The following is a 27,253-nucleotide window of genomic DNA, read 5'->3' on the forward strand; positions in this document are numbered from 1 at the left end:
CATTAAAATACCAGAATTGCTTTCTGCTGAGGGACTTTCTTTTTTTTCTTTTTCTGGCAACTGCCTCTATTTAACTTTCTTGATAGAAAACGACAAGCAGAGGTCAGTAAAATACCAGAATCACTTTAGCATTCTCTGGACTCCAGTCCAGAGAAATTATCTTCCACAAGCACCCGTAGACAATAATATTTTTTTCAAATCTTGTATTTTCAGTGTTATGACCACTGAAGGCACTAATTTTATATTAGAAACAGAGCTTTGGTCTATACCATTTCCCGCTAAAAAGCAATATTTCTCTCCATGTGTTCTCATACCTGGAGAGTCACGCAGTTTGGTGCTTACTTTCCCTCCATGTTACAGAACAGTAGATGTTTCAGCACCCAGGTTAATGTGCTGCATAGCTAAATACATATAAGGTTCCAAAGGCGAGACCGATTGCATTGCACACGCTTGTTTTAAAACTACTTGTTCTACCAGAATAAAATCCTTAACCTCAATTCACTCCTGCAGCTCGGTAAGAATGATTCTAGAAAATTCCTTTGACCCAACATCAGTTAGGCTTATGAGCCTATAATTCTTTGGGTGTGAGAATTTCCTTTCTTAAAAATTGGTTTAATTAAAGCCCCTTTCAAGCTATCTGGAACCTTCCCCTAGTCGCAATACTGCTAAAAGTTAGTTCGAAAACCATGACCAATAATCAATATTTGATTTAATTATAACTGCCAGGAGGTAATCAGGACCAGCTGCTCTAGTCAACATAAGGGACAAAACAACCTATTTGATGTGATTCAGTGTAAAGAGTTTCCATATATTATTTTCACAGTCATTTCTATTGGGTGGGTGACCATTATACCCTTTTCTATATGTTTCCACCAGATGAATACCCACTTATCCTTAGGGACAATACAGCTTATTCTATATGTATCATCCACAATACCAGTTTGATCTATTTTCTAGAATTTTCTGGAATCTTTTGCCTCTATTACAGATAACATGGTTTCCATTTGTTTCTTAAAATATTCTCTAATTTTAAAATCAATCAGGGATTTATATTCGCAAAACAATACTTATAATTATTTCTCCTACAATTTCAATTGCCTCCCTATCCTCAACTTAATATTTATTAATTGGCATTGGTTATCAAACCATGGTTGAGGGTTCCTTTTTCATTCTGAGGTCCGTGTACACCTTTTAGTATCACTACCCAGATCTACTACTAGACACTTCACTTGCTTATACCATTTATTTAAATGGTAAGTGCTTCCTCCTACAGCCATACATTTACTATTCAGCTGAAATAGGAAAAGATGATTTATCTGTTCTTCAATTTGAATCACCAATCTTTTAGAGCATTCCACTCGTAGTGGGAGAGATACTATTTGATGACTCCTTACCCTAAGTCGAGTGACATACTTAGTGGAAAGTTGTCACTATTCCCCTCATAGAGTACACTAAATCCCTTTACCAATACAAATTACGAAATATATAATCAATTGGACACAATTGCGTTCAACAATTTAAGGTTTCGGGCAGTCTGATTACCAGCCATTAAGACAGATCTACTCAAGATTGAACGTGTGTTAAGCATTTCAGAGCATCAACATGGACAATAAGTAATTGACACGACTCGAGAAATTAAACAACAATTTATAAAAAATTGTGTGTATTTTTATCTTAATTTAGACAACAAAAGGAACAGATTAGCTTACATATAACTGGAGTTATACATTTCTGAAGCAATATTAAATCAGTGCAGTTAAATACATGAAAAAGATAACATTGGGGTCAACGACATAAACCCCTAGTGACAATCAGCCACTTGCAAGTCGAGCTATGTGGTACACTTACAGGGTTAAGGTCTTGCGGGTCCCAGAACCAGGCCAAAAAAATCAGAGCTACCTAGCCTTTGGGGTCCAGGTGCAGAATTGTCCTGGCTGTCCATGGTGCTGAATGGGAGCTGTGCTAGTTCTGATTTTACCACTTACACAGTGCTGCATGGAACAGAATGAAAAAACACAACAGATACACAGCTGGTGATGTTGAATGATAGTTGCGGTGTTCCTTATAGATGCAGCATAGAGTGTGGGGGTTGGTTACCAGATTGGTGACCAACAAGCCTTGGCAATGGTCAGCACAGCAAAAAAGTTATGGAACGTTATTGGGTCTGGGGGAGTGGCGTAGCGTCCTCAAACTTCGGGGCACGTGAGACTACAACTTCCATAATGCACTGGAACACCTGAATTTGGGCCATCCCAAGGACCCACCAATGGCCAGCGATTCTTTGAATCCGGTGAGTGTTTTTACCTGCAGTTTGCAGGGAACTAGCCCAGGTGAGTCTGAGGGTGCTTCTGGCTTCCACAGGGGTCCCTCTTTTTGGGCGTGCCGAGTTTTAGCCAAGGACGAGGGTTGTTCATGCAGTTTCAAATTTGTTGCCACAGGGACAGAGTATGCCTCTTTAGCTTTGGTGCTGTGGGCAAAGTCCTATTGTGGGTGACAAGGGTCTCCCCTTGGTCCTTCCTTGATGCAAGTTGTTCAAATCTCAGGTTCTGTGTCAGGGAGGTCAGGGTGCCCTGGGTCTGGTGCACTAGCACTATGCAGATTTTACCTGGGAGCACCAGTCTCCCAACTCAGACTATGAAAATACAGAATATTGAAGCAAGGAACTTAATGGATCTACACAGTCACATCACTCCACCATATTTAGTGGCTTCTCTGAGTCTTGTGCTTCTCCTTCAAGGCGCTCTGCACTGCCACAGGGCCACCCAAGGCGAAGGTCATAATTATCCGAGGGAAGATTCAACAAGAAATGCCGAACAGAAGCATGTCCTCAAGACTGCCATCCCAAAAGACCAACACTCACTTAAAGAAGGTATGCATCAGTGTAACGCCCTTCTCTGCTCTGACAGCAACACTCTTGAACTCACTCAAGGTAGGAGAAACTGCAATTTTAATGGGACAGTTTAATCATGGTTGAGAAGAAAACCGGTGTTATAAAACAGTATACACCCAATGCCTAATAAAAATACTGAAAAAGAAAATAATAAAAAAATACAAAGTTTTGCTTTATGTGTGCAATGTTTTTCTCTGCTTCGAGTGGCACAATTCGGGAAAAAAATGCTAAAAAAATGCAGCTGCCAAATGGCATGATAAAGGAGGGGAAAGGGACAGATGTTGCGAAACAAAAAAAACACTTAAAATTAAAAAAGGGAAAGACCAAAGTGCTTTTAAGAAAATCAGTGATATTTAGGCAGGAAGTATAAAAGAAATGGGTAAAAAGTGGGTTGGGTCACAGTGGAGCATGAGCCGCTGAAAAACGTTGCAAAATTCAAAATTGGAAAGACTAATTTTATGTATTCCAAAATCAAGATGTTCTCTTTGAGACTTTCACACACATCAGATCATGTAAAATAGAATTAAGAGAGTGCTTGTGCATGATTATAGCAGCTCGATGCATTAACTGCACAACACATATGGCATTTCAGAGAAAACCGCAGGGCACTTGTGATCACAGCGTGTCCATACGATGGATGTTGTCGAGGCTTCGGTGAATGCTGGAACCTGTGTGGACTGTGCATAAAAACATACTGCATTATTGCCAGCATATGTTTAGATTAGGGCCACTGACAACGTGGTTTTGCAGCCACTGCATTTTCCGCATAATTATGGGTTGGCCGCATTTGCCATATAATCCATCACCTGCTCCATGAGAAAAAAATATCTTTATTTACAGATCAAAATGTATTAAAAACTCAGCAACACGTGTTGCTTCATGGAGAAAAAGCCTTCGCCAAGCTTAACTGGTCACTTTCTTTTTCTTACAGCTGTATTTGGGTGTTAAAGTGGTACTAACGAAGTAAAACTTTTCCCAAAACAGAATCCATGTGCTTACAAAGGACAAAATAATGAAATAAGACTATGACAAAATGTGGCACATTAAGCTGCATAATTTACCTTATCTCGCTGCACAACATAAGTCAACACTGCCGCATAATTTTCCCCTTACTGCTGAGTAATTCCAGTGGCCCTGGTATAGATATAAAATGGATGTATGATTTAACCACTACTCCCTAAACCCCGAATTCCTTAGCCACGATGGCTAAACCACGATCAATCCCAAACCACTTCTTTTTTTATTACGAGTTCCTAAACCACGAAAAAATATTTACATTGCCCATTACACATTTCTTTTAAATCATAATATTTGACATTTTTTGTAAAATAAATCGAATAATTGATTAATTTAAACAGTGTATTTGTGGGGGGGAGACCCCCCACCATCCCTTTTTTCTGAGGCCAGAGCATTCCCATTAACGCTGTGCCCCCCCCCCACCTTGCTACAAAGCCGGCAGGATGAAAGCTGACTGCATGACCCCGTGCTCCTCAGAGCCTGCCTGCCTGGGGCCGCAGTGCAGAGTGAATCATGCCAGGGGTCAAAGAGGTTGTCAGGTTAGGAGGTGCGAAGGGGAGTGACCTACCATGCAGTGTTTCTCTTGAGCAAGGATTTTTGTGAATGGGGAATTTCAGGCCTTGGCAGTCTTAGATCGTTCGTTGCTTAGAATAGTCGTGGTTCTGGAAAGTCGTTGTGAAGGATTCTTCGTAGTTCGGACTTCGTGATTCAGGTAACTCTTGATTAAAACTTCGTGGTTAAGGTTGTTTCCCATATAAAATAAATCCCTGCTGCCCATATGTAGTGAATCAGCCAGTCTAGTGGTCTGATGGTCTGTGATGACCCTCGATCACCACCATTGTGTACTGACTTTAGTGTGCTATGTTACTTTAGCTTTAATGTAGGATGGTCTGGCATTAGAATAATCTTGCCAAAGAATAGAAGGTATGGGATGTCGAGGTGCAGAGTTGTTGGTGATGGTGCACACATGTGCTCCATAGTGGATACTGAGGGATTAAGTGCATAGTGTTATTTGAGTTAGGTGAATTATGACTCTAGCCTATTGGCTTTGACGTGGTCTAATATCATTCTGCTTTCCAAGTAGTAGAGGCCTATGCTTGAGCAACTCCATATTCTAAACTGCAGCCCTCTTCTGAGCCTCTGTAGGTGAGAGGTTATATTTTAGATTACATGCGTTGTCCACCAGTAGTGAACCAGACTGGATCAGTTCTTATCACGAAGAATGTACTCTCTTCGTGCCGAGTCATAGCAAAACGCTTGGCCAGCTGCTTGTTGTGCTCTTGGTACGAGGTGGTACAGGAATCCAGTGAGAACTGTAGGCGGAGTTAGCTCGAAACTTCGATGGAGAGCTGCATTCTATATTAGAGAAAGGGGGTCCGAGAGAGGGAGAGATGCTGAGATGCTGGTCTGGTGGTTTGGCGGTCTGATGATACATCACGGTGCAGACGAGCAGTCGTGTTTGTGTAACAGAGAGCCCTAACCCAACCAGAGAGGGAAAGAGAGACGGACCCTTCTTCAGATGACAAGACGCCTAAGATTATGGTGAGGTGTTATTGTATCTAACTATGTCTTTTATTTTCAGGCTCTATGTATACGTTGATGATTGCTACTAATGTTTACTGTGATGTTTAGTTATTTCTTTCTATTGTCATCCTATTATCATGTAATAAAGAAACCCTAGAGCATATCATTTGTTTGTATTCCTTGTGAGGGAAGGTCGGGACCCTTTTTTTTACCAAGTACTTACAGAGGGATGGGCGATTCCCCTCTAATGGGTAATTGTTGAAACAGGAGGGAAATCGGCTCCCATCAGGGATGTCTAAATTCTAATTATTCTATCCAATACATTGCTAGGAGGAGCATGCGTTGTGTACCCTCTCGGATGGGGAGGTGTTGTGACTTGTTATTTGCGAGCTCCTTGGCAATGGTCTTATATGTTGTCAGTGTTTATTCCTTTCTTGGGTAAGTATTGTGAAATGTGGTGTCTTTCTGGATCCTGAGAAAGGATGTGGAAAGTAATGGCCTGGTGACTGACAGAAGCACCAAAACATACAGAGAAGTAGGTCATTACAACATATCAAATCTACGCACAAAGATGATTCTTCGACTTTCCTGCAGCTGGTCTACAGTAGGTTCCGTTTTAGGTCAAGCATAGCGTTGCAGCGCATGCGCTGCACACTTGCGAGGCATGCTGTATTAGGGTATGTTTTACAAGTGGAGTGGAAGCCCCGCCCATATTTTTCATTGGCTGGCGTCATCCTTGGTAAATGCTGGCTTTCCATTGATAATCAGGCTTCGCGCAATGGCAAAAGCCTGTTTTTTACTCTTTATATATATTTTTTCTTTTGTGGAGAAAAGGCCATTCTGACAAAATTGCTTCTTTGTTTTATTAAATGGGGTTGTTATAATGAAGGAAAGACCACTGCTACGAAAGTGTATTCATACTCACAATTTATAGCATATCTGATTAGCGCCAATAGCACCGTTACAACTCCCTGCTGCATTAATTGTGCATAGCTTGTTTTACACAAGCTGACAAGGAGTCTTAAGTCCAAGTGTAATGCTTAAAATAGCTAGTGTCATTTTATGTTGGGTTTTTCATAAGCTGAACAAATCAGTGCTTATCACAGAGAGCAGAAGATGGACAGGGGTTTCTTACCCCAGCCACGCAACACAGCCTTGTGGTAACGAGCCGGAATATTGTCTGATGCTATGCTAACATAAAAATGCAAGTTTAAAATGTTGCAGAAATTCAAGGGGTTACGCAAAGGAATCAGTTTGAACTAAGACGTTAAAACATCTCTCCATTCCCTGACTTTGTACTTTACCTGTAGTACAGGTGTCAGCTCTTTTTCTGTCAAATTTCAGAGACAGAAGCAGTGTTGATTTTTTTTATTTGTTAACCGAATAATCGAGTACCAATATGTCTGAAACAAGGAACCAGACGTGTCTTCCTTCAAAGCAGTGATGGTTTTAAATTAAACAAAGCTCACAAATATGTTACAGCTATCTTATTATGCTTTGGATGGCTCTGCTTGTCCCCGGGATACATTTTTAAAAGATAACTTAAAACAAAGCTGAAAGGAAAGAAGAACACTATATAAAATCAAGTATAAAATCAAGTAAATAAAACCAAAATCTTAGAAACTGCCTTGTAACTGCTGACTTCTTCACGGCCCACTGGTTCAGTCACAAGGTGGGAAATAAACTGGGGTTGGCAGACGCCACCACTCAGTTTGGTGCAGTTTTTACGATCGAGTCATGGAACTGTGAATCTAATCCTGGTTTTATCACTTTACTTAAATATGCCGCCACTAAACAGCGTTATAAATAAGGTTTCTCAGAGCCCAAGACACAAGCAATCCTTTGGCCGTCCCATTAGAATCACTGCCACCCCAGCTGTGGTCTAGCTGGGAACTGAAGACACAGGACACGTTTTTAACCACACGTTCCCAGCTTGGCCATATTGTTTGCTCTCTATCAATCGTTTTTAGGTCGAGCCTAGCGCTGCTCACTCAGCGAGGCATGCAGTAGTCGAGTATGCTGTGGAAGCCTCGCCTTCTCTCCGTCCATATTTTTGATTGGCTGGGGTCATTGTCCTTTGTAAATGCTGACTTCTGATAATGAGGCTTGTTAGCACCTCCTTGTTACCGCCCTGTCGCCATTTTACCTCCCATGAAGACTGGATAGTTTACTTGTGGCGTTACACAGTCTCCTTCATAAGTCGGTAAGCACTATTTTTTTTTATTTGCAGCGCGGTCCGCTTTCAGCTTAGCAGCCGTGATTGTTTATTTAATTAATTTGCCACATGGGCCGAAAGGGAGCATTTCTACTCACTAATCTAACAAGCATTTGCAATGCAATAGGTCTCGCATTTACGAGAGTTTGAGCTATTGACATTGCAAATAACAATGCCTTTTATTTTTGTTTTCGTTTTTAAAACAAATAAAAGATATTGTCATTTACAATGCCAATAGCTTAAACTTGCATAAATGTGAGACCTATTGCATTGCAAATGCTTGTTGATATCCATGTAAGGGTGAAATAAGGAAGGTAAAAATATGAAGTAGTGTGTCATAACCCTCCGAATAATCAGTCTCCTGCTTTTCTTTTTTTTCTTTCATGTTTTATTTAATTTCTAGAAGTCACAGAAAGAGACAGAATTAACAGCAGGGTAGATCAACTGCATACATTTCCTATCTACAATGAGACTGAGTAAAAGCAGAAGGAGCTGCATGCCTGGAACTCCAAGCAGCAATCCTAGACCGCTCCTGGACTAATGAAATCCGACCAAACTGTATTTTATGGCACACCGCGACCACAGAAAATCCACATGATCCTTATCAATACAGATGCTTCAGAAGGATGATGAAAATACGAAGCTGATGCATGTGTTACAGCAATGCAGTTTCCAAAATATACAGTTTATATTATTCTACAAGTGACTATTTTAAGTATTGTGCTAATAATGAATGTACAATCTTTTCCCACAAAAGAGCATACTTTTGTTACTTGTACTTTGCCTAGTTATTGTGGGGTCACTAGGGCAAACACCTAGATATTTATACACCACTTAATCTATAGACTTTTGCAGTGGATAATCTGTGCTGGTGATTGTAGGTGGTGGGCACCGACCCTCATTATTCACCACCAGCTCTTATTTTTTATCATCAGATTGTGACAGTACTTCCTAACAAATGAGCTACCCTTTCAGCTTTCTCCCACTCACACAGGATACTTTTATTCAATTTACCAATCTGGAGGTTACACACAAACGTTCTGTTTGAGGACATTCAGTTTCCCTTAGTCTCTTAATTTCTGTGGTTTTTATATCCTGGGGCTAAAATGTTTTATGTCTGGCTTTAAAATATGTACATGAGTGGACTTTGGCTTCACTTTGAGGAGTATTAATCTCTCATCTCATGCTCTTTGGCATGTCATTCAGCCTTCAAAGAGGTGTGTACATTAGAATGAATTCCAGACTATTTTACATCTGTAAACTTCATTCAATCGCCACACTGTGTGTCACATTCAATTATTTATCTTCTATACCCATTCTATACAGAAAGGCTTGCTACTTCTCCCTGCACTGGCAAAGCCAACATGATCTGACGGATTTTGTATACTGTAAATTGGTGCTTTTTGATAACTCGTATTGTTTTTATATTGGTGAATGTAAGATTGTTAATGCTTTTAAGATACCTGTTATCGAATAAAGCTATGATTGATTGATTGAAGAAAGGCTTGCTACTTCTCCCTGCACTGGCAAAGCCAACAGGTAGGATTTTAATATGATAAACTGCATTTATCTATGCCGGTGTGATCGTGCTTTTGTGTGAAGTAACACATATTGACTTTGCCAATGCTTGTTTTCCCTTCATTTGGTACAGATCACACATAAGCCTTAACTTTTTTTTTTTTTTTTTTTTTAAAGAGTGGACTAATTTCATCTCCTTTTTCCTCCACATTTTGGAGATTACAAACTTACCAATGGCCTGTGACTTACATTGGAGGAAACTGAGAAAAAACCCAAGATTAAGCAAAATTCTGTTATTTGTTTTAACAATTAGAAACTTTTATTGCCAGAAAGCATGTGTATTTTTTTTTAAAGTGGCATCTATAAACGATTTGTGTGAATAGAATGCCCTCTTACCGGCCTTCTGAAATTTTTGCTTCACTGGTTTTCGACTTAATGTGGCTGTGGGCCTGCTAATCAGACCCACAGCCTGCTGTTCTCTCTCTAAATTCACATACATGTACTATAGGTACATCACCAATTTGGTACTGGACACCTTGTCAGCCCCTGTACCATGCACTATAGGTGCTCAGGGCATAGGTGCATCCAAGGCCTACCAGGGACTGCAGCATATCCTTTGCCACACCTGGCTGGTACTTAAATCGACACAACTGGCTGATCACCCAGCTGGGGCAAGGTGGTGTAATCACCCCTTGCTTAGATATAGTATACCTATATCTAAACCTATATCTGGACACATATATACCCATCAGTCACTCCTATGGCAGGCCTTAACAATCCTGGAGGCAGAGTGCTTGGTTTTATGTGAGATGGTGCTCTAGCATGAGCTGAGCCTGTCTGCAGTGGTCGGAACCATTTCCGTACTGCTGTTCCAGTGATACTGCCATACCATATACTCTTAAGTGCATTATAATCCTCGCGGTTATTGCTAACTTTGGTTTGGCTTTATCAAAACATGTCGTGTTTGGTGTCATACACTTTGGAATACTACCCCCTCGCCAGTCTTGGCGACGGGGGTAGCTTTCCACCCTTCTAGAGGGAGAAGACATGTTACTTTACTTAAAACGCGGTTAATCCTAACCAGAGCCTCAGCATCACAAAATGGATGCTGCTGCCCCGACACAAGTCTGACCTCCTGCTGCTGACCGAAACTTGGCAGGGGAGGCCTGGACAAAGGGTTTCCTGTCACAGGGAGGTGTTACACCACCCCAGACAGGAGATAGTGGATTGGAGCAGGGAGGGTTGAAAGAAACTAGACACTGCCTGGGGCGCACAAGGTGTCCCAAGCAAAATCCAGTCAAGCCGGTTCTGGGGTACTCCAGCCCCAGTCCTGGCGCGAAACTGGACAAAGGAAAGGTGTAACCACCCCCTTCCTGGGTCCAACCCATAGGAGGGACCTAGCAGGTAATCCAGCCCCTTGATTTGGAATAAAGGTAGGAGCTGTGCAGATGCACTTCAGATTATCCTGACTGAAATTTATGAAACGAAACTCTGGACCCTTCGACATCCCACTCGACGTGGAAGACTGAAGAATCTCCCTTGTGGTCAAGGAGTGACCACCCTGTGCAAACAGGCACCATCCAGCACCTCACCGTTTGCTTTGTTGCAGTTCCCGCCGGAACTCGAGCGACAGATATAGACAAGACCCAGCGTTCCTGCCTTCCAATAGCCCGATCCACTGTCTATGCAAAGCTGAGACCCGTGGAGGCGACCTGAAGCGTGGGGCCGGCCATCTTGGAAAAACTACGAAGCGCTGACCGTGCAGCTCCCGAGGCTCCCTCGAAGCTGTGCATTGGAGTTTGAGAAGCTCCAGCCCCAAGCAGCTTTTGCACCGAAGCTCACCCCTCCACACTCATCGAGTGCTGCGTGGGGCCCTTTTGCATTTTCCTGCTCGACGCGCTGGTCCGGTCGTTTGCCCGTTGGCTAGTGGCCCCAGTACCGACGAACCTTTGAATTTGCTCTGCTAGTCTGGTTGCTCCAGACTGGCCCTCGCTCCCCTGAAAAGGAGCACCCACTCTGACCTTGCTGGTCCGAGTAAGAAGCGATCTTCGAATCCTGCGTGGGTTGCACTTGCCAAGGCTTGTTAACTCCGATCCGGAAGCTGACACCGCCGACAGCGAGAGCCTTCGTGGGACAGCTCGTGATCCACTCCAGGACATCCTCGGTGCCCCAGAGTCCACGTGGCAACGGAGACAAGCTTCACGACAACCACCTGATTGCGCCCGACATCGCCTGGTTCCTTCCTGGTTCCTTCCTGGTCACTGGCTAGTGACCCAGACTCTGTACCCTCTGCTTTCAGGTACTCTACATCTTCGATCCACCCTTGGATCGCACCGGACACTTCTCTTCTGGACGCCTGCAGCATCTTCATCTCCAGGCACCCTAGATCTTCGTGACGAAACCCGACACGCTTTTGCACCTGCTTCCTGTGGGTGAGGTAACTCTTGAACGCCGGTGCTCCTGTAGTGGTTTACACCTCTAGTGTCTAAGTCTAAAGTTTTGTCCTTCTAGTCCAGTCGGAAGACTCCTAAAACTGTAACTCGATAACTTTTACACACCATTGACTTTGCATTGGTGCATGCGTGCACTTTAAGCGCTGCACCCGAATCCCACGGGCTACTCCCGTCCTAACTGCTGTTAGTCCAGTGTAGTCCCAGCGATTCCCAGGGCCCTAGGCCTTACCACTGATCGAATAGTGTTACTTATACCACTTTTTTGATATATGGTTTGAGTGGCCACCGGCCTCATCCATAATTTTGCAACTTTCATATGTTATATTGTGCTTTTGTTTTGCTTGTGCTTCTTTACTCATAAAGAGTATTGGGGATTATTCTGAGAATAAATACATATATTTTTATAACATATAACTTGTGTGGTGTCCTTTCATTTGATATTACAGGATTGCGTATGGTAAAACAGCTTGCTTCACATGCCCTCTTGAGTTAAGTCTTTAAGGCTGCTTAGTCCATGCTACCCATAGGATAGCTTGTCTATAAGGTGGACTTACAACCATCACCATAAGGGATTGTTTGGACTGATACAAGATGCCCACAGAATTGTGGACATCATACATCAGGCCAACTTCTCACACCACTGTTTAATTTTTGTAAGTGGTGGTTATTTCCTATGTTTATAGTTTCTACCTACTTGCCCGTTGTGCTGCTAGAGATAGGTGTGAAATCCACAGGTGAATAAACAAAGCTAAACATTTCTGGAAACAATATAACATTCTGAATTCTGCAAGGGGTAATTTGTGTAGCTTGTTAAGTTTTTTTTCTCAAATGAACTAATTGTTGAAATCAGAAAATAGTGAGTGTAAACGGGGAAAAAGAGAAATGGGAGAAGAGGTTTACATTTTTTACTTTTTGAAAGTCGGTTCATCTACAAAAGCAATGCACCGTTAAGTCCACCAGAGTTTCCAGTCACAGTGAAACATAGCTTTGGTACTTGTTCAAAAACAATTGATACTCTGCGGCAGCAACGGGTATGTGCCTAACAATGATAAATTATTGTCGCCACACCATGCATAACTTGAGAATGAAAAATGTAATACATCATGGGTATCAAGAAACACTGAATTCTGAATTACCCATAATGTCAGGTGATTTAAGGGATTTTTTGCAAAATGCTTTTGTGGACTTACAATTAGATGTCGGGAAGTTTGAGAAAATTGATAGCTAACAGTCAATGTCCTATCATCTTCATACTGCAATTGATTTCCTCTTGCACTCATTCTAGAAGAAATACTGCAGCTGTTCACATGCATGACTGTAAGACAGTTCCTTCTTCGCCTTAACAAATTTATGTACCCATGGTTCTCACATACAGGCTTCCATGTTTGCACCTTTGTGGAAAAGGAGGCCAACAGGTAGGAGCTTCGGTCATCATCAAGTAAATTAAGGGCCATACATCATAAGCGTTTCCCATCATGATTACTAAGATCTCACCACCAAAGAAAGCTTTGATTTATGGTTTTTGATAGTGACAATTCCTTCCTGCGTTCTTGCTTCGAATACAGTATTCTAAAGAAGCGTGTCCCCCTCAATGACCAGAACGCCCCGTAACAGAGTTAAAATATATATATATTTTTTAAAAGGCTGAGTTCTATTTAAAATGCTGCAGCTCACACAAGTAGTTGTTTTGTTTTGGTGCAGCAACTCCTTCTGTCGCACCAGGTAATGATGCGAGTCATCGTCTCTGGAACTACCTACTTCGGTCTCAAGTTATACCTTTCCAGAAACTCTGGCAACACCACGCTTTCTTTGAGGCGCTGCGGCTTCAGTTCGCTTTGCAAGACAGCACAAACAAATACAATAACATGAAGTGCAAGTGGCTACAACCAGAGTAGTTAGAAAAATTCATAACCATTATTGCAAAAACATACAGATTGAATTTATTAGAATATGTACATTGTAACTAAATACGTAATTTTCCCAATTAACTTTTCCACCAGCTTCACAGCACTGGGTGGTCAGTAAACCTAATTGAGCCCTTCGTGTTCTTTAGGTGATGGGCAATGCCACAATAGCACGTTTACAAGTGCGCTGGTGAGAAAAGGCGATTGTCCGTTAAGGCGCACAATCATGGGGTGCAATTGTATGGGTGTAAAAATTACAGCTTGTCACTTGAGTAGCCTGAACTGTATTATATTCGCAAAAGAATGATGATGAACAGCAAATAATCGAATAGACTTATGATGGGTTGGAGATTTTACATTCCTTTTGTAATTATTGAAAATATTAATCTCAGGTTCTTTAATATGTTAGTAATGTGTCCAATCTTTTATTGGATTGAATTTCTTTTTTTTTTTATGTAAAACTTACAAAAATGTAGAAGTACAAAACAATTAAAGGTGTTAATACACATTAATTCAGACCCATGCACAGGTGTGTTTTTTTTTCAAATACGGAGTCTTTAGTCCGGTAGACTGGCACATCACTGATTTTGAGTATTTCATCATATGCTAATTCTACGTAAAGGTCTTCAAAGTGAAATCTCTTAGCTCTTGACAAACATCTCCAAACTAAGGGACCTTCATCTAAATCTGTAAGGAAAGAGGTCTAGCAATGCAAGGGAGAGAATTAAAACAACACATACTTTTCACTAGATGGATCATACTTATGTTTTTGACAAATTATATTCCGATGTTTTGTGCATGCTGAGCTGGATATTCTGTGGTCCCCAACTGCTTGCAAGAAAAAATTGCAATGTTTATTTACCACAGGAGAAGTTTATTGCATATGGATAGTAGGCAGTAATGGTGGCAGACAGTATGGTATTACATCAACCCATTCTAAGCAGACATCCCTGAAGAACAGACTAAAAGAAATATTAAGATTTCAATACTACCTTTGAACAATGTGGTCAGAAAGATGAACTTCGATTGTGGTAGACATTATATCAAAACCTGAAAGGTTTAAGCACTGCAAAATGTAAATGAAAAATGTTGGCCAATATTTAACAAAAGTAGAATCAGAAACCTGTTTTGAGAAGAAGGATTCTTGGTTTGTTATCCAATCATTGATCTTTTTCTTCCTCTTAGGCGAACTTCATCCAGTTTCTTAATAACTGGCCCAGACTTTTTAGATGTAGCCGAGTAGCTCTTTAGAAGCGCCGCAAAAAGATCCTCTGTATTGGGATGTGTACTGAGGAATGCTTTCTCCAAGACATACAGGTCAACACCTTTATCTTCTGGAAGTGCAGAGATGGAACTCAGTCCAAAATCTATTAACACTATGTCCAGGGCTTCTGCTGGTGATCGTAATAGCATATTAGACGTTGTTAAGTCTCCATGAACAACATCTTCATCGTGCATACGTGCCAAAATCTGGCCTATGCGCTCAGTGAGGGGGTAGAGTTTTGCAGTATCATTTTCAGAACGTTGCAGGGTAGTAACATGATCCCGGATAGTGGTTGAATGTACAATATCCTCAAGGTATATACAGTTGGAGACATAGTCTACAAAGTAGACCACTGGAGCAGAAATACCTGAGAAGAAATACACATCTGTTACTTCAGAAAGCATATTAGAATTTAACATTGTCAACCATGTTTCAAATATAGAGCCCAACAGTTAGAGATTTCTATACTAAAGAGGTATGCAATTGTACTGACTGCTTAGGCAGCTGACTGCCTCTGCTCAGCTGTTCAACATTCACAAATTATGTGCGCTTATCAGTGTCTTATTCAAGGTAAAAAAATAATAATTGAAGATACAGTAATTATGCCAGGCTGCTCTCTCTCAAGAACGAGGTGGTGAGCTTTTGGGAGGGACTATTAGGCCGCAGGATTAACGTACCCCCCACCCTGATGCTCATGGGCTATGATGGCTGTATTGGCCTGGATACCACAGAGAAATATTTTTTATTTATTGGCACAGCTGTGTTTAGGATAATAATCACAGCAAGATGCAAGATGGAAGGATTCCCCCCCCCCATCTTTTAAATATGGTTAGCACTACTCTTGGGTATATATAATCAAGATGCCACATTATAAGCGGGTAGGGAGGTTAGACAACTCGGGCGGGCAATTTGGTCACCTATCGTAAGGTGGAGAAAGAATGTGGGATGCCCCGATCGGGTAAGAAGTGGCGGCCTATAGGAGGTACCCTAGACCATGCGTATATCAACTCAATGTATGTAATTACGAAATGCTATTGTCTGGTTTTTTATCTGACTGTTTTATTATGCATTTATAGTATTTATAATATTTATGATATTTTTCCCTTTATTCCCTTTATTACTATTTAGAAGTGCCAGCTTTGTATATTTTTTCAGGCCTAATTTATTGCTTTATTTCGTATGTAAGACCTTTATATGTACTGTAATTGGATTTCTATGCGTATATGATAAAAAAAATGTTTAAAAAACAGTGTACTTCTCGAAAGATCCTCGTTGGCGCCAGGTGTTTCCAAGACCCTGTTCTGATGTATCCAGTTTAAGTTCCCTCCTACATGAAGATAGCTTTTTGAGAGGACTGGCTTAGTTCCTTCATAAGTAAAGGTCATTGGTCATTCCCTGGAATCAATGCTTTACTTCAAAGGCACTCCCTTTTGATCAAGTTATATTCCTAGTTGCAGCTCTCCGACACCGGGAAAATAATTGATTGATCTTTGATGCTCAATGTCTCCAATCCAAAAAGGCCACCATAAACTAGGTAACACTACCTCAATTCTGATTGCATAGCCAGGTTACATTATTCAGCATAAATTGTTTATGCAAAGGGAATGTTTTCATCTTCATTAAATATTTGTAAAATTTTATATTTAAAGATTCAGAAAATGCACTACAGCAATTATGTGACACCCAAAATCAATCAACGGATTCTTTACAACGGAATAATTAATTCAATAAGTTACTGCAAAGAAAACGTCAAGAAATTGCTTTTTTGCCTATCTTTAGTTTAATGATCACAGAGCACTTTGAAAACGATATAACAAGAATAAAAAGTGCTGAGCGTGCCGATGGCCACATCAGTATCGGTCACTATTACCAGCAGCATGGCTCTAGTGTTGCTAGGTAAGTGATTTGACCAAAACATAAACTACAGAGAACAAAGAGCAGTCATCTAAGAAGTTCCTGTGAGGACACAGAATGTACCTGCTAAGAGGTTTTCAAGGTGACAATTAGCGAAAGGACCTGTGCCAAATTACAAATATGCACTGTGTCATATATAAATGTATAAATTAATGTTTATGCACCCACATCATCTGTAGATAAGTGAAGTACCTGAGTGCCCTCTAAACACAAGTGTCTAGGGCTATGTGTGAAAGAGGCAATCGGGACTAATTAAGGTGTTGTAAGGGGCTCTAAAAGTCAGAAAGGAGGGACTGAGGGCCTTTCACCGGTCACGGTTATTGCCTGAAAAACAGCAAAGGTGCTTTGTGTAGATCTGAACTGGAAGGATGGTCTGCGGGCTGACTGAGGTGCCCTTCATGGCTAAATGAAAAGTGCTTATGAAGAAGCTCTGATAGACTTTGGTGGCTGGCAGAATGGAGCCAAACACTGTGAGAGATTGTCGAGGGGCTGCAAGTCTAGGAGAAGGTCTGTGAGGGTCAACAGACAGGTTGTGAGGGCTAAGTTAGGTATAGGTAATTCAAGTCCAAATAACTGTTTTTATTTTTCTCTGAAGACCAGCAGATCCTGATTTGAGTGGGCTTTCAATGGCAGATCAGGGGCAGGACAAGCATATGTTATGTTATGTTATGGGTTTGTTGAGCGCGACAGCTGCCCCAGCAACGGGGCGTCCTGGCGCTAAGAACCAAGGCATAACCTACTAGAGGGAATGGGGGGGCAGAAGCTTACATTAACGGAAACAGGTGAGTTTTGACTGCTTTGCAAAAGGCGGACAAGTTATCAAGGCAGCGGATGTGAAGGGGGAGGGAGTTCCAGAGTTTGGCTCCCCGAAGTCTGAAGGAGCGGCCTCCAACACGACATGAATTTCGTGCGGGGGACCACTACTAAGTGTTGACCCCGGGAGCGAAGATTGCGTGAAGGGGTATAGGGTGTGAGAAGCGGACGAAGGAGTTGAGAAGCGGACGAAGGAGTTCGGGGCCATCCGTTTTGAGGATTTTAAAAGCAGTAATGAGAGCCTTAAATTGGATGCGGGCTTCCACAGGGAGCCAGTGGAGCCTATGAATTGTGGCTCTAGCAGAGCATTTTCTAGGTAGGCCAACTATTGCCCTAGCCGCTGAATTCTGGATTCGCTGAAGCCTAGCTGTCTCAGCTTTATTCGCGCCTAGCAGCAAGACGCTTGCATAGTCCAACCGGGAAAGGATGGTAGATTGGACTATGAGCTGTCGAGTTTTAGGGTCGAAGAACCCTAGAATGGGATTAAGGCTTCTCAGCAGCCCAATACATGTAGCTGCTACTCTTTTAGTATGGGTTTGGTAGTTCAGCGCAGAGTCCAACCATACTCCTAGATTCTTAACCAGAGATTTAGGAGGAGGAGTGGGGCCTAACAGGGGGGGCCACCACTGGTCATTCCAACAGCTGGGGTTCTTACCCAGGAACAGCACCTCGGTCTTCCCCGCATTCAGTTGCAGGTAGTTAGTCGTCATCCACTGGGCAACGGCGGCCAGTCCGTCCCTAAATCTTGTGGCAGGTGTTGAGGGGGCCTCAGTGAGGGTGATTACCAGCTGTGTGTCGTCTGCGTATGACACCAGCGTGAGGTCCCATTCTTTAGCAATAGCCGCAAGAGGCTGCATGTACAGGTTGAAGAGGGAAGGACTTAGGGCAGAGCCCTGTGGAACTCCTTGGCCGATAGAGTGGGCTTGGGAGGTGAAGGGGGTTGCTGAGACACGGAAGGATCTATTCATCAAGAATGAACGGAACCATTCAAGGGCCAGATCACAGATCCCAATGTTTTGCAAAGCCAATAGATCTGGACTATGCAAGAGATATTGGCTTTGACAATATGTTTTAGCCATGTTGTTCACAAGCTTGGCTGCTGTTCAGCATGGCTAAAGGTTAGTGGTGTAAGGGAGTGTGGCATAGAGTGGAGTGTCATAAAGTAAAGTGTCGGGAGTGGAGTGTTATAGAGTGGCGTAGCGAGTCGAGTAGTGGTGTAGAATTGAGAAACATGACGTGCAGTGTCTTGGAGTGGCGTAGAGTGCAATGGCATATAGTGTTGTGGCGGATCATGAAGGGATTAGAGATGTTGTAGCGTGGAAGGGCATAGAATGGAGTAGAGTGTCTTGGGGTAGAGTCATGTAGAGCAGAAAGAAGTAGCGTAGAGGGTGTTGCGTAGAGTATGCAGTTGTGAAGTAGAGTGGTGTAGAGCGGAGTAGATTGTCATAGAGCTGAGTTGCATAAAGTGTAGTAGTGTAGTAGAGTGGAATGGCATAGAGAGAAGTAGAGTAGAGAGGCATAGAGTTAAGTAGTGTATCATTGAATAGAATGGAGTAAAGTGGAGTGTCAGAATGGAGTGGAGTAGAGTTTAATGGAGTAGAGCATCAGAGTGTAGTGTCTAGAGTCTGCTGGCGTGAAGTGGCGTAAAGTATACTGGTGCAGAGTAGATTGGCATAGAGTGCTGTGGTGTAGAGTGCAATTTCTTTTAGTAAAGTGGTGCAGAGTAGATTGTTTGAGAGTACAGTGAAGTGGTGCGGTGTAAAGTTAAGTCATGTAGGATAGAGTGTAGAGCTGTATAGTTATGTTATGTTATGTTATTAACAACTTATAAAGCGCACGGTCACCCGTAGGTTTCATGGCACTGACAGTAGAGTGGCTTAGAGTGCAGTGGCATGGGCAGCAGTGGTGCAGAGTGGAATAGAGTGGTGTAGAGTGCAGTAATGCAGTGCAGTGGGGTATGTTGTAGTAGAGTAGAATGTAGTGGCGTAGAGTGCAGTGGCGCAGAGTTGAGTAATGCAGTGACAGACAGCAGTGGTATAGAGTGAGGTGGTGCAGAGTAGCACGGAGGTAAGTGGCTAAGAATGCAGTCTGGCAGAGGAGTGTCTTAGAGTGCAGTGGCATAGAGTGCAGTAAAGTAGAGTGCTGTAGCTAGCAGTGGCGAACAGTACAGTGGTGCAGAGTAGAATAGAGTGGCGCAGAGAGCAGCGATGTAGAGCGCAATGATGTAGAGTGGTATAGTGTGTAGAGGCATAGAGTGCAGTGACGTACAGTAGAATGTTGCAGAGTAGAGTATAGTGGTGTAGAGTGCACTGATTTTGAGTAAAGTGATGTAGAGTACATTGGGTAGAGTGCAGGGGTTTAGACAGCAGTGCTGTAGAGTGGCGCATCGGAGAGTACAATGGCATACAGTAGACTGTTTCAGAGTTGATTGAAGTAGTGTAGAGTGAACTGGTGCAGGGTAGAGTGGAGCGGTATAAAGTAGAGGTGTATAGTGCACTGGTGTAGAGTGGAGTGGTGCAGAGTAGAGTGGAGTGGCCTAGACTGGAGTGGTGTAGAGCGCAGTGGTGCGTATTGAAGCAGACTGCACTGGCACAGTTTAGAGTGGTGCAGTGTAGATAGGTGGGGAGTGAAGTGGTGTAGAGTGCAGTGATGCACAGTAGATTAGAGTGGCGTAGAGTGCAGTGGTGTAGAGTGCCGTAGAGTGGTGAAGTGGCATTGAGTGCCGTGCTATAGAGTGCAAGGGTGCAGAGTAGAGCGGCATAGAGTTCAGTGGCAGAGAGTACAGTGTTGCAGAGTAGAGCATTGTATAGTGCAGTGATGTAGAGCACAGTGGCTTTGAGTAGAGTGTTGCAGAGTTTAGTGGCATATAGTGCAGTGATGTAGAATGTTTGGGGTTTTGAGTAAAGTGGTGTGGCATACATTGGCGAAGAGTGCAGCAGTGTAGAGTGCAGCAGTTGACAGTGGAGTGGCGTAGAGTAGAACAGAGTAGCGTAGAGTGCAGTAGCATAGATTGCTTCAGTGAAGCAGCGTAGAATGCAGTGGCATAAAGCAGCGTGCCGTAGTCCAGAGAGATTAAAGTGACTTACAGTGGACCGGAGTAGAGTGCAGTGACGTAAATTGGAGTGATGCATAGTAGAGTGGCACTGAGTGTGGTAGTGTACAGTGCATTGGCATAGAGTGCAGTACAGTGGAATAGAATGCAGCTGTGCAGAGTAGAGATGCGCAAAGTTCAGTGCAAGAGAGTGCAGTGTTGCAGAGCAGAATGGCGTGGCACAGAGTGGAGCAGTACAGGGTAGAGTGCAGTGGTGTACAGTGGAGTGAAGCAGAGTAGAGTGGCATAGAGTATAGTGACGTAGAGAGCACTGGCATGGACTGGAGTAAAGTGGTGCAGAATAGAGTGCAGTGGTGTGGATGCAGTCGCACAGAGCAGAGTTCAGTAGAGTTCATTGGCATAGAGTGCAGTGTTTCAGAATAGACTGTTGCAGAGGGCAGTGGTATATAGTAGAATGGCGTAATGATCAGCATAAAGTGGAGTGGTGTACAGTATAGTGGTGCAGAGTATTGTGGCACAGAGAGCAGTGGTGTAGAGTACAGAGGTGCAGAGTAGAGCAGAATGGCATAGACGAGTGGCAAAGAGTGGAGTGGTGCAGCATAGACTGCATTGGCATAGAGTGGAGTGACGCCGAGAAGATTGTTTCAGAGTAGAGTGTAGTGATGTAGAATGGAATGGTGCTTGGTAGAGTGGAGTGATGAAGGGTACAGTGCAGTGGTGCAGAGTAGATTAGAGTGGCGTATACTCTAACAAATACTCTAAAATTTCTAGTACACAATTCCATATGTATACAATGTTCACTTTAGCAGGGCACATTACTTACGGCCCTGTCCAAATACATTTCTCTCAGGGGGCTTGCATTAAAAAAAGGTTGAAGACCACTATTCTATACAGACAAAAGAGAGGGAAACAAAAGTTAGATTAAGTTAATCATCGGACTCAATGTGCCTCAGGTTATCGGGGTGGAGGGAGTAGGATGAAAAAATAAACATCAGGGGAAAATGTGCAGAATGGTCAGTGAGACGACCTAACAGAGAGGAAAGTACCTAAACAAAGTGCAGAGGAGATGAACATGATCAATGAGAAAGGCAAACGCAAAATAGGACTGTATTTCTCACAGCACTTTCAAATAACATGCCGGAACCAGGCTTTAACAAACAGCATCCTCTACCAGGAGCCATCACACCAAACGTAGTCAAATAATCAAAGAGTAACTGGGGCATATGTAGAGTAATATAAAACAGAACCATATATCCAAGATCTAAGAATTCTGGAGACTATGGTGCTACTCTAAGGAAGCTTTGACAACATTCTACCATAAATGATTACATGTCTTATTCTAGCTCTGTAGCATTCCATGGTACGAGGTTGAATGATATAGTACAGACCCTTGGACTAGTTTAAAATGTCTGTCTCCTAAGCACAAAGTTATTAATGTTACTTAAAGAGATGAAACACGTCTGAGACCAAGGGCCATATGTATCATAGTTCCGTTTTGCGAATTCTAAATAGCGATTTTTAAGGAATCGCTATTTAGAATTCGCAAAACGGTATGTATGAAAAAAAAATCGAATTCTTTTTGCGATTCCTTAATCTTCTTTATTTGCGAATTCGCAAGTTGCGAATTCGCAAATAAGGAATAATTTCCCAATCGTAAATGCATTTCATTTTGCGATTCGCAATTTGCGAATCACAAAATGAGATTGATTTCAAGGGTGCAGGGGTGTCTCAAGGACACCCTGCTGCACCCCTGAAATCAGCATGTGTGTGCATATGGCGCACATACATGCCCTATGGGCATGTATGTGCGTCACATGCCACATTAAAAAATGCCAATTTGTTCATTTTTAAAAGAAATCGCAAATTACCACCAATTGAAAGTTGGTGGTAAATTGCGATTTCTTAAGCTAAAATCGCAATTGAAAATTGCATCATACATAGCATTTAAGGAATCGCTTAACTTAAATGCTATAGCAAAATAAGGTATCGCACATTTTTGCGATTCCTTATGATGCGATTTTTACATACATAGCAAAAAATGCTAAACAGCCTTTTGCGATTCGCAAAGGCCGGAATTCGCCGAATTCCGGCCTTTGCGAATCCAAAAAGGCTTGATACATATGGCCCCAAGATCTGCCATAGCCAATTTTCCATCAAAAGGATCATAGAGAAGAACTCAAAAATTGGAACTGAGAGAAGTATTGATTGCTTGATCTAAATAATCCAGTAGAAATGTGCTGGGACAAAGATGGTGGTTTATAACTAAGGGTACAGACATGCTACTTCATAGCTAAGTGTACACACATGCTTTAGAATGTCTACACAGCTCTGCTCCTACCAATGTCCTCTGGACCCTTTCTTGATGGTGACATGCTGTTGATAATTGATGGTCAGCTCTTGACTCTCCACTTAAAAACTTTCACATTAGGACCCTTGACCTGCTACCCAAAGTTCTCTCACACAGCTTGACTCCAACTACTGCTTCACCTCCCTACATTCAATGGTTTCTCTACAATGTAAGGCAAAGGGTTGCATTCTTCCTGGTCACAATCAATGAAGAAAAAACCCTTTGGTAAAATGCTGCAGTTTCTGCAAAGATAATCGAACAAAGTAGGGGTAGCCAAATAAGCCTCTATATGAACCTGGGCAACATCAAAGACAACAAGCATTTACAATGCAGTAGGTCTCGCATTTGCTAGAGTTAGAGCTATTAGCGTTGTAAATGACAATGTCTTTTACCTATGAATGAAACATCACGAAATACATTTAAAAAGTAAAACGTTGTATAGATTTCCAGTGCAAACTGAAGGTAGATTTACAATGGTGTAAGCTGTAGTCTTAACATGTGTAATAAAGAAAGAATGGAGACGGGGAGGATTAAAGTATGCTTGGGATATACGCGCTTAGACTTATTTGCTCTATTAGTCAGATATACTTTTTTTTATATACAGATCAATTACAATCACTATGCTTCGAGAAGCTACGTTACTCGTCCCGTACCACGGAATTGAATGGATGTGCACTTATTACGTACTCTCTTGCAACCAAGGCCTCAGAGTACCTGATGGTGCCCTGTGTGTTGCTGCCTTTCCGTGACAAAAGACACTGATAAGTTGCATTCCTAATTTTGCTACGCCTGTGGCATATCCTAGTTTTTCGTCTTAAAAATCTGGTCACGTTACCAAACTCCACATCACCTCCACTGTTTTATGGTATCCTGCTAGCCTGTGAAATGTTCTCCCTCCTCTCCTAAAGTGCCCCCTTCAATTAGGTTTGTGGATTTAGGGTCCAGCTTCTAAATAATCTTCTCCGCCACTGTGGCACCCATTTCCCCCTCAACAAGTCTCAATCCGATCCCCACTGCTTAATATATCACTCATCCTTGCCCTATGGTGTCACTTCATTTCCCTTTGTCGTTCCATAACACTTTACGGAATCCTATTTTCTTATAATGTAACTCTCGCCTCCAGTGCGTCGCCACACCCTACCTCGTTGGTGCCCTCTTTTGTTTTCGTCTCCTTCGCTTAATCTCTTACCTGCTCACTCTCCAACAGCACCATCCTCACAAGTGCACGCTCACCCGGTACAGTACTGCAACCGATGAGCCAGTCATTCAAAGGCACCGGAAGCAAAAGAGGCGGAAATGGAAAAAGTAAAGAGTCACGGTTCTTTGTCCGCCTTCTTAGGGTGGGCAGCGCTGTTGATTGAAATTGGGGACCGGGCAGCATTACCCTGATATATAATAATTTTAAGAGTTACTATTCATTGCTGAGGTATATAAACAGTGACATGTTTTTATATTATGAAAATTTTAAAGCTTTTTATAGTGGCATTAAAAATCTAAATGAAACAATTTGCCGACTTGCTATGATATTTTATAAATATCCTTAGTTGGATGTATTTATCTGATTGCTTAATCTTAGAGACTGTTTCAATTGAATCTTTACTATCCATTTCTTTCTATTGTGTACGTTGTATGCACTCTTTAGTGGCGATAGTGTCAGTCTATATTTAGACACCCGGAGCTGCAGACGATGTGCAGCCCCAGCCCAGCCTGTCCAGCCTGCATGCGCAGAATGAGCCAGCTTTGGGGTCTTCGGCAGAGCCACTGCAGGAACGGGAGACGGGATGGGGAACCAAGGGGTGGGTGGGCTCTGGAAAGGGACAAACCAGCACGCGCCTTGCGCTTTAAGTTAAAAAAAAATGAGATGGGAGAGGTGGAGGCAGCAAGAGGAGGGGCCCTGCGGCTGTTTCCCTTGCGGGAGCGAGCAGGAACCCTAAGTTACATCTCGCTCCCCCAAGGTAATCACCCAACGCGCATGCGTTGCATTCAAAGCAATGTAATGCGTGCACGTTTTTGACTGAAAAACTGGATTGATTGCTAAAGGTCTTTTTCCTAGGCAACGCATGCGCTCTGCGTAGCGAGACCTAAAAAAAAGGTTGCCCATAGAGATTTTTAGTTAAATACTTTTGCTGCTACTGCAATAAAGGCACTGCTCACTATTTATTGGGAACTATATTTTAAAAACATTTTCTTATTTAGTAATCATTTTCTTTGAAGGATCCTATCACATCATCTTGATACAAGGAGATATTAATTTCAATGTCAACATTTATTGTGTGTGTACAACAGTAGCCTGAATGACAGAAATCATTATGATATCGTCCTTGTATTTGCTGAAACCTATTTCCACACATTAACGTTTACACGCTATAGAGTTTTCTCTGTTCACCAGCATGCTAGTGCGAAGGCTTGTGGTCATTTGAACAGAAAATGTGTGTCTGTAATTGATAGTGCGCTACCACATCACGCTTTAGTAATATTTCATTAAATGTGAGAGTTTTTAAATATGAACAGAGTAACATTCCAGCTACCCCCGATGACAATGCTTTTAGTGAACTAAGAGGCAAATCAGGGGTCATGTGTACCCTATATGTGGAATCGATTTTTATTATACATAGATCAAAAGCTGAGTCTGTTTAGACAAACAAAACTTTTTTTTGTACAGCAGACATCTTGAACTCACATATTTGAAGGTGCTTTCCTATGCAATAATGAAAAAAAGGAAACTGAGAAATAAAATATTTACCAGGATCACACACTTTGAGGGGAGTTTATGGGTCAACAGCATTACATTTAGGTCGAGTAGAATATTAAAGTTACTAGATCTGCAGGCCTAGTAATATTTTTCTGATTTTTCAAGGTCTGGCAGGAAATTAATATCACCGGGGAGTAATTGAAGTCCCAAAGGGCTCATTGCCGCGTTTTGATTACTCTGTCCACAATGGAGAGACAGGCACCAGTCCTTAGACAAATTCAGCACAAAAGGCACTGTTATTATAGAAACATGAGACCTAGGACTAACAGACCTCAATGTAATCCGAAAAACATTAGTCCTGCCAAAGTGAGCTTAAATGTCACCAAATCTGAACCGGTAAAGAATACCACTACAGGGATGTGGAATTCCTATAGCCTGATGACCAGATCATATTGTTTGGGGTCAAGGGCAACAAGTTTTTATGTGTATTTTGTCCTTGGGACAAGTAGTCCCAACCCCGATCAGCGCAAACCCTTAAGCTGCCAGTTTGCAGTACCACATTATGGATCAGGGAAGGGCACTGCCTGCAGTTAAGGTAATATTTTCGTCCATATGTTAATGCTGTTCAAACTTGTATTTATGTTTCGTTAATTGAAAGCCTTTATTATTAGTGTGAGCGCTCTAAGTAAATGGTGTAAGCTCTGACTCCACTATGACAGTGGTTCCAGTATAAAAATGTGTACACACATTTTCAGAGTTTAGCACTATGAGGCTATGTACAATGCTCCCAGAATGCTCTCTGATTTGATGCAAATATTTGCAAAAGCTTGAAAGCAAGATTGAAGATTATTTGCTTTCAAAATAAAATGTTGACAAAAAAATTAAGCAAATACAAGGAAATGATGGACGGAGCGCTGAAACCTTTCAGACACTGGATTCAAGCTAGCCTGACTGAAGAGGGCTGTTAGCCTGAAACCAGTCCCAGGATGCTTGTTTCTGGTCCAGGGAAGACATGAGTTGGCAGTTTGGGTTGGACTGTTCCCAGGAGGCACAGGGTCAAGACTGATTTGCATATAGCTGTGTCTGAACGGGGGTAGCGAAGTGAGCTAAAGAACAATGATGGATTCAACCCAGATCTGTGACTGGGGCTGAGTCTCTAAAAAGTGTCAGCGCTCCGTCCATCATCTCCTTGTGTTTGATCAAAAAAATTAAAGCACGAAAAAAACATTTTGATAAACTACTGTAAAATTTCAGGTACCATTTCTTTGCAGCATCATTTAGTTACATGTGTTGATGTATGCTAGTTTTTCCCAAAAATATTCATAATGGAAAATCAGTTTAACCAGTTTCAATAAGATTATGCTAAACAGAAATAAATAAGCACTGGCAAAGCCAGTACATCTGAAATTGGTGGTCAGCTTTTCAGTTTTATCAATGTGTGACTTGTTTTGGAGTGGTTAATTGGGCCCCTAATTTGGTCTGGCGTTAACCATGACCTTCTACCTTGTGCCCCAGTATGTAGCTCTGCGGAAATGTGGCAACATAGGGGGATTGCAAGTATTCAAACACTACTATGGTATGAGCCCGGCATAATCAGAGAGGCTATATAAGAGCTCTTATATAATGAGATTGCTACCATACATCGTCGCC

The 27,253-nt window shown here is 42.2% G+C and overlaps 1 protein-coding gene across 4 annotated transcripts in view; it reads right to left on the bottom strand.

Moving 5' to 3' along the window:
* Positions 1-14,374: 14,374 nt before the first annotated feature.
* The window catches only part of TP53RK (TP53 regulating kinase), a 36,715-nt gene continuing 23,836 nt past the window's right edge, over positions 14,375-27,253 (bottom strand). For all 4 annotated transcript variants that reach the window (XM_078651953.1, XM_078651952.1, XM_078651951.1 and 1 more), the window contains exon 3: positions 14,375-15,152. In XM_078651953.1, the coding sequence (XP_078508079.1) occupies positions 14,674-15,152 (479 nt within the window). In that variant the 3' untranslated portion in view covers positions 14,375-14,673. The remainder of the gene's footprint in view (positions 15,153-27,253) is intronic.

This window comes from Lissotriton helveticus, chromosome 7, assembly GCF_964261635.1.
Source record: "Lissotriton helveticus chromosome 7, aLisHel1.1, whole genome shotgun sequence".
NCBI classification, from domain to species: Eukaryota; Metazoa; Chordata; class Amphibia; order Caudata; family Salamandridae; genus Lissotriton; species Lissotriton helveticus.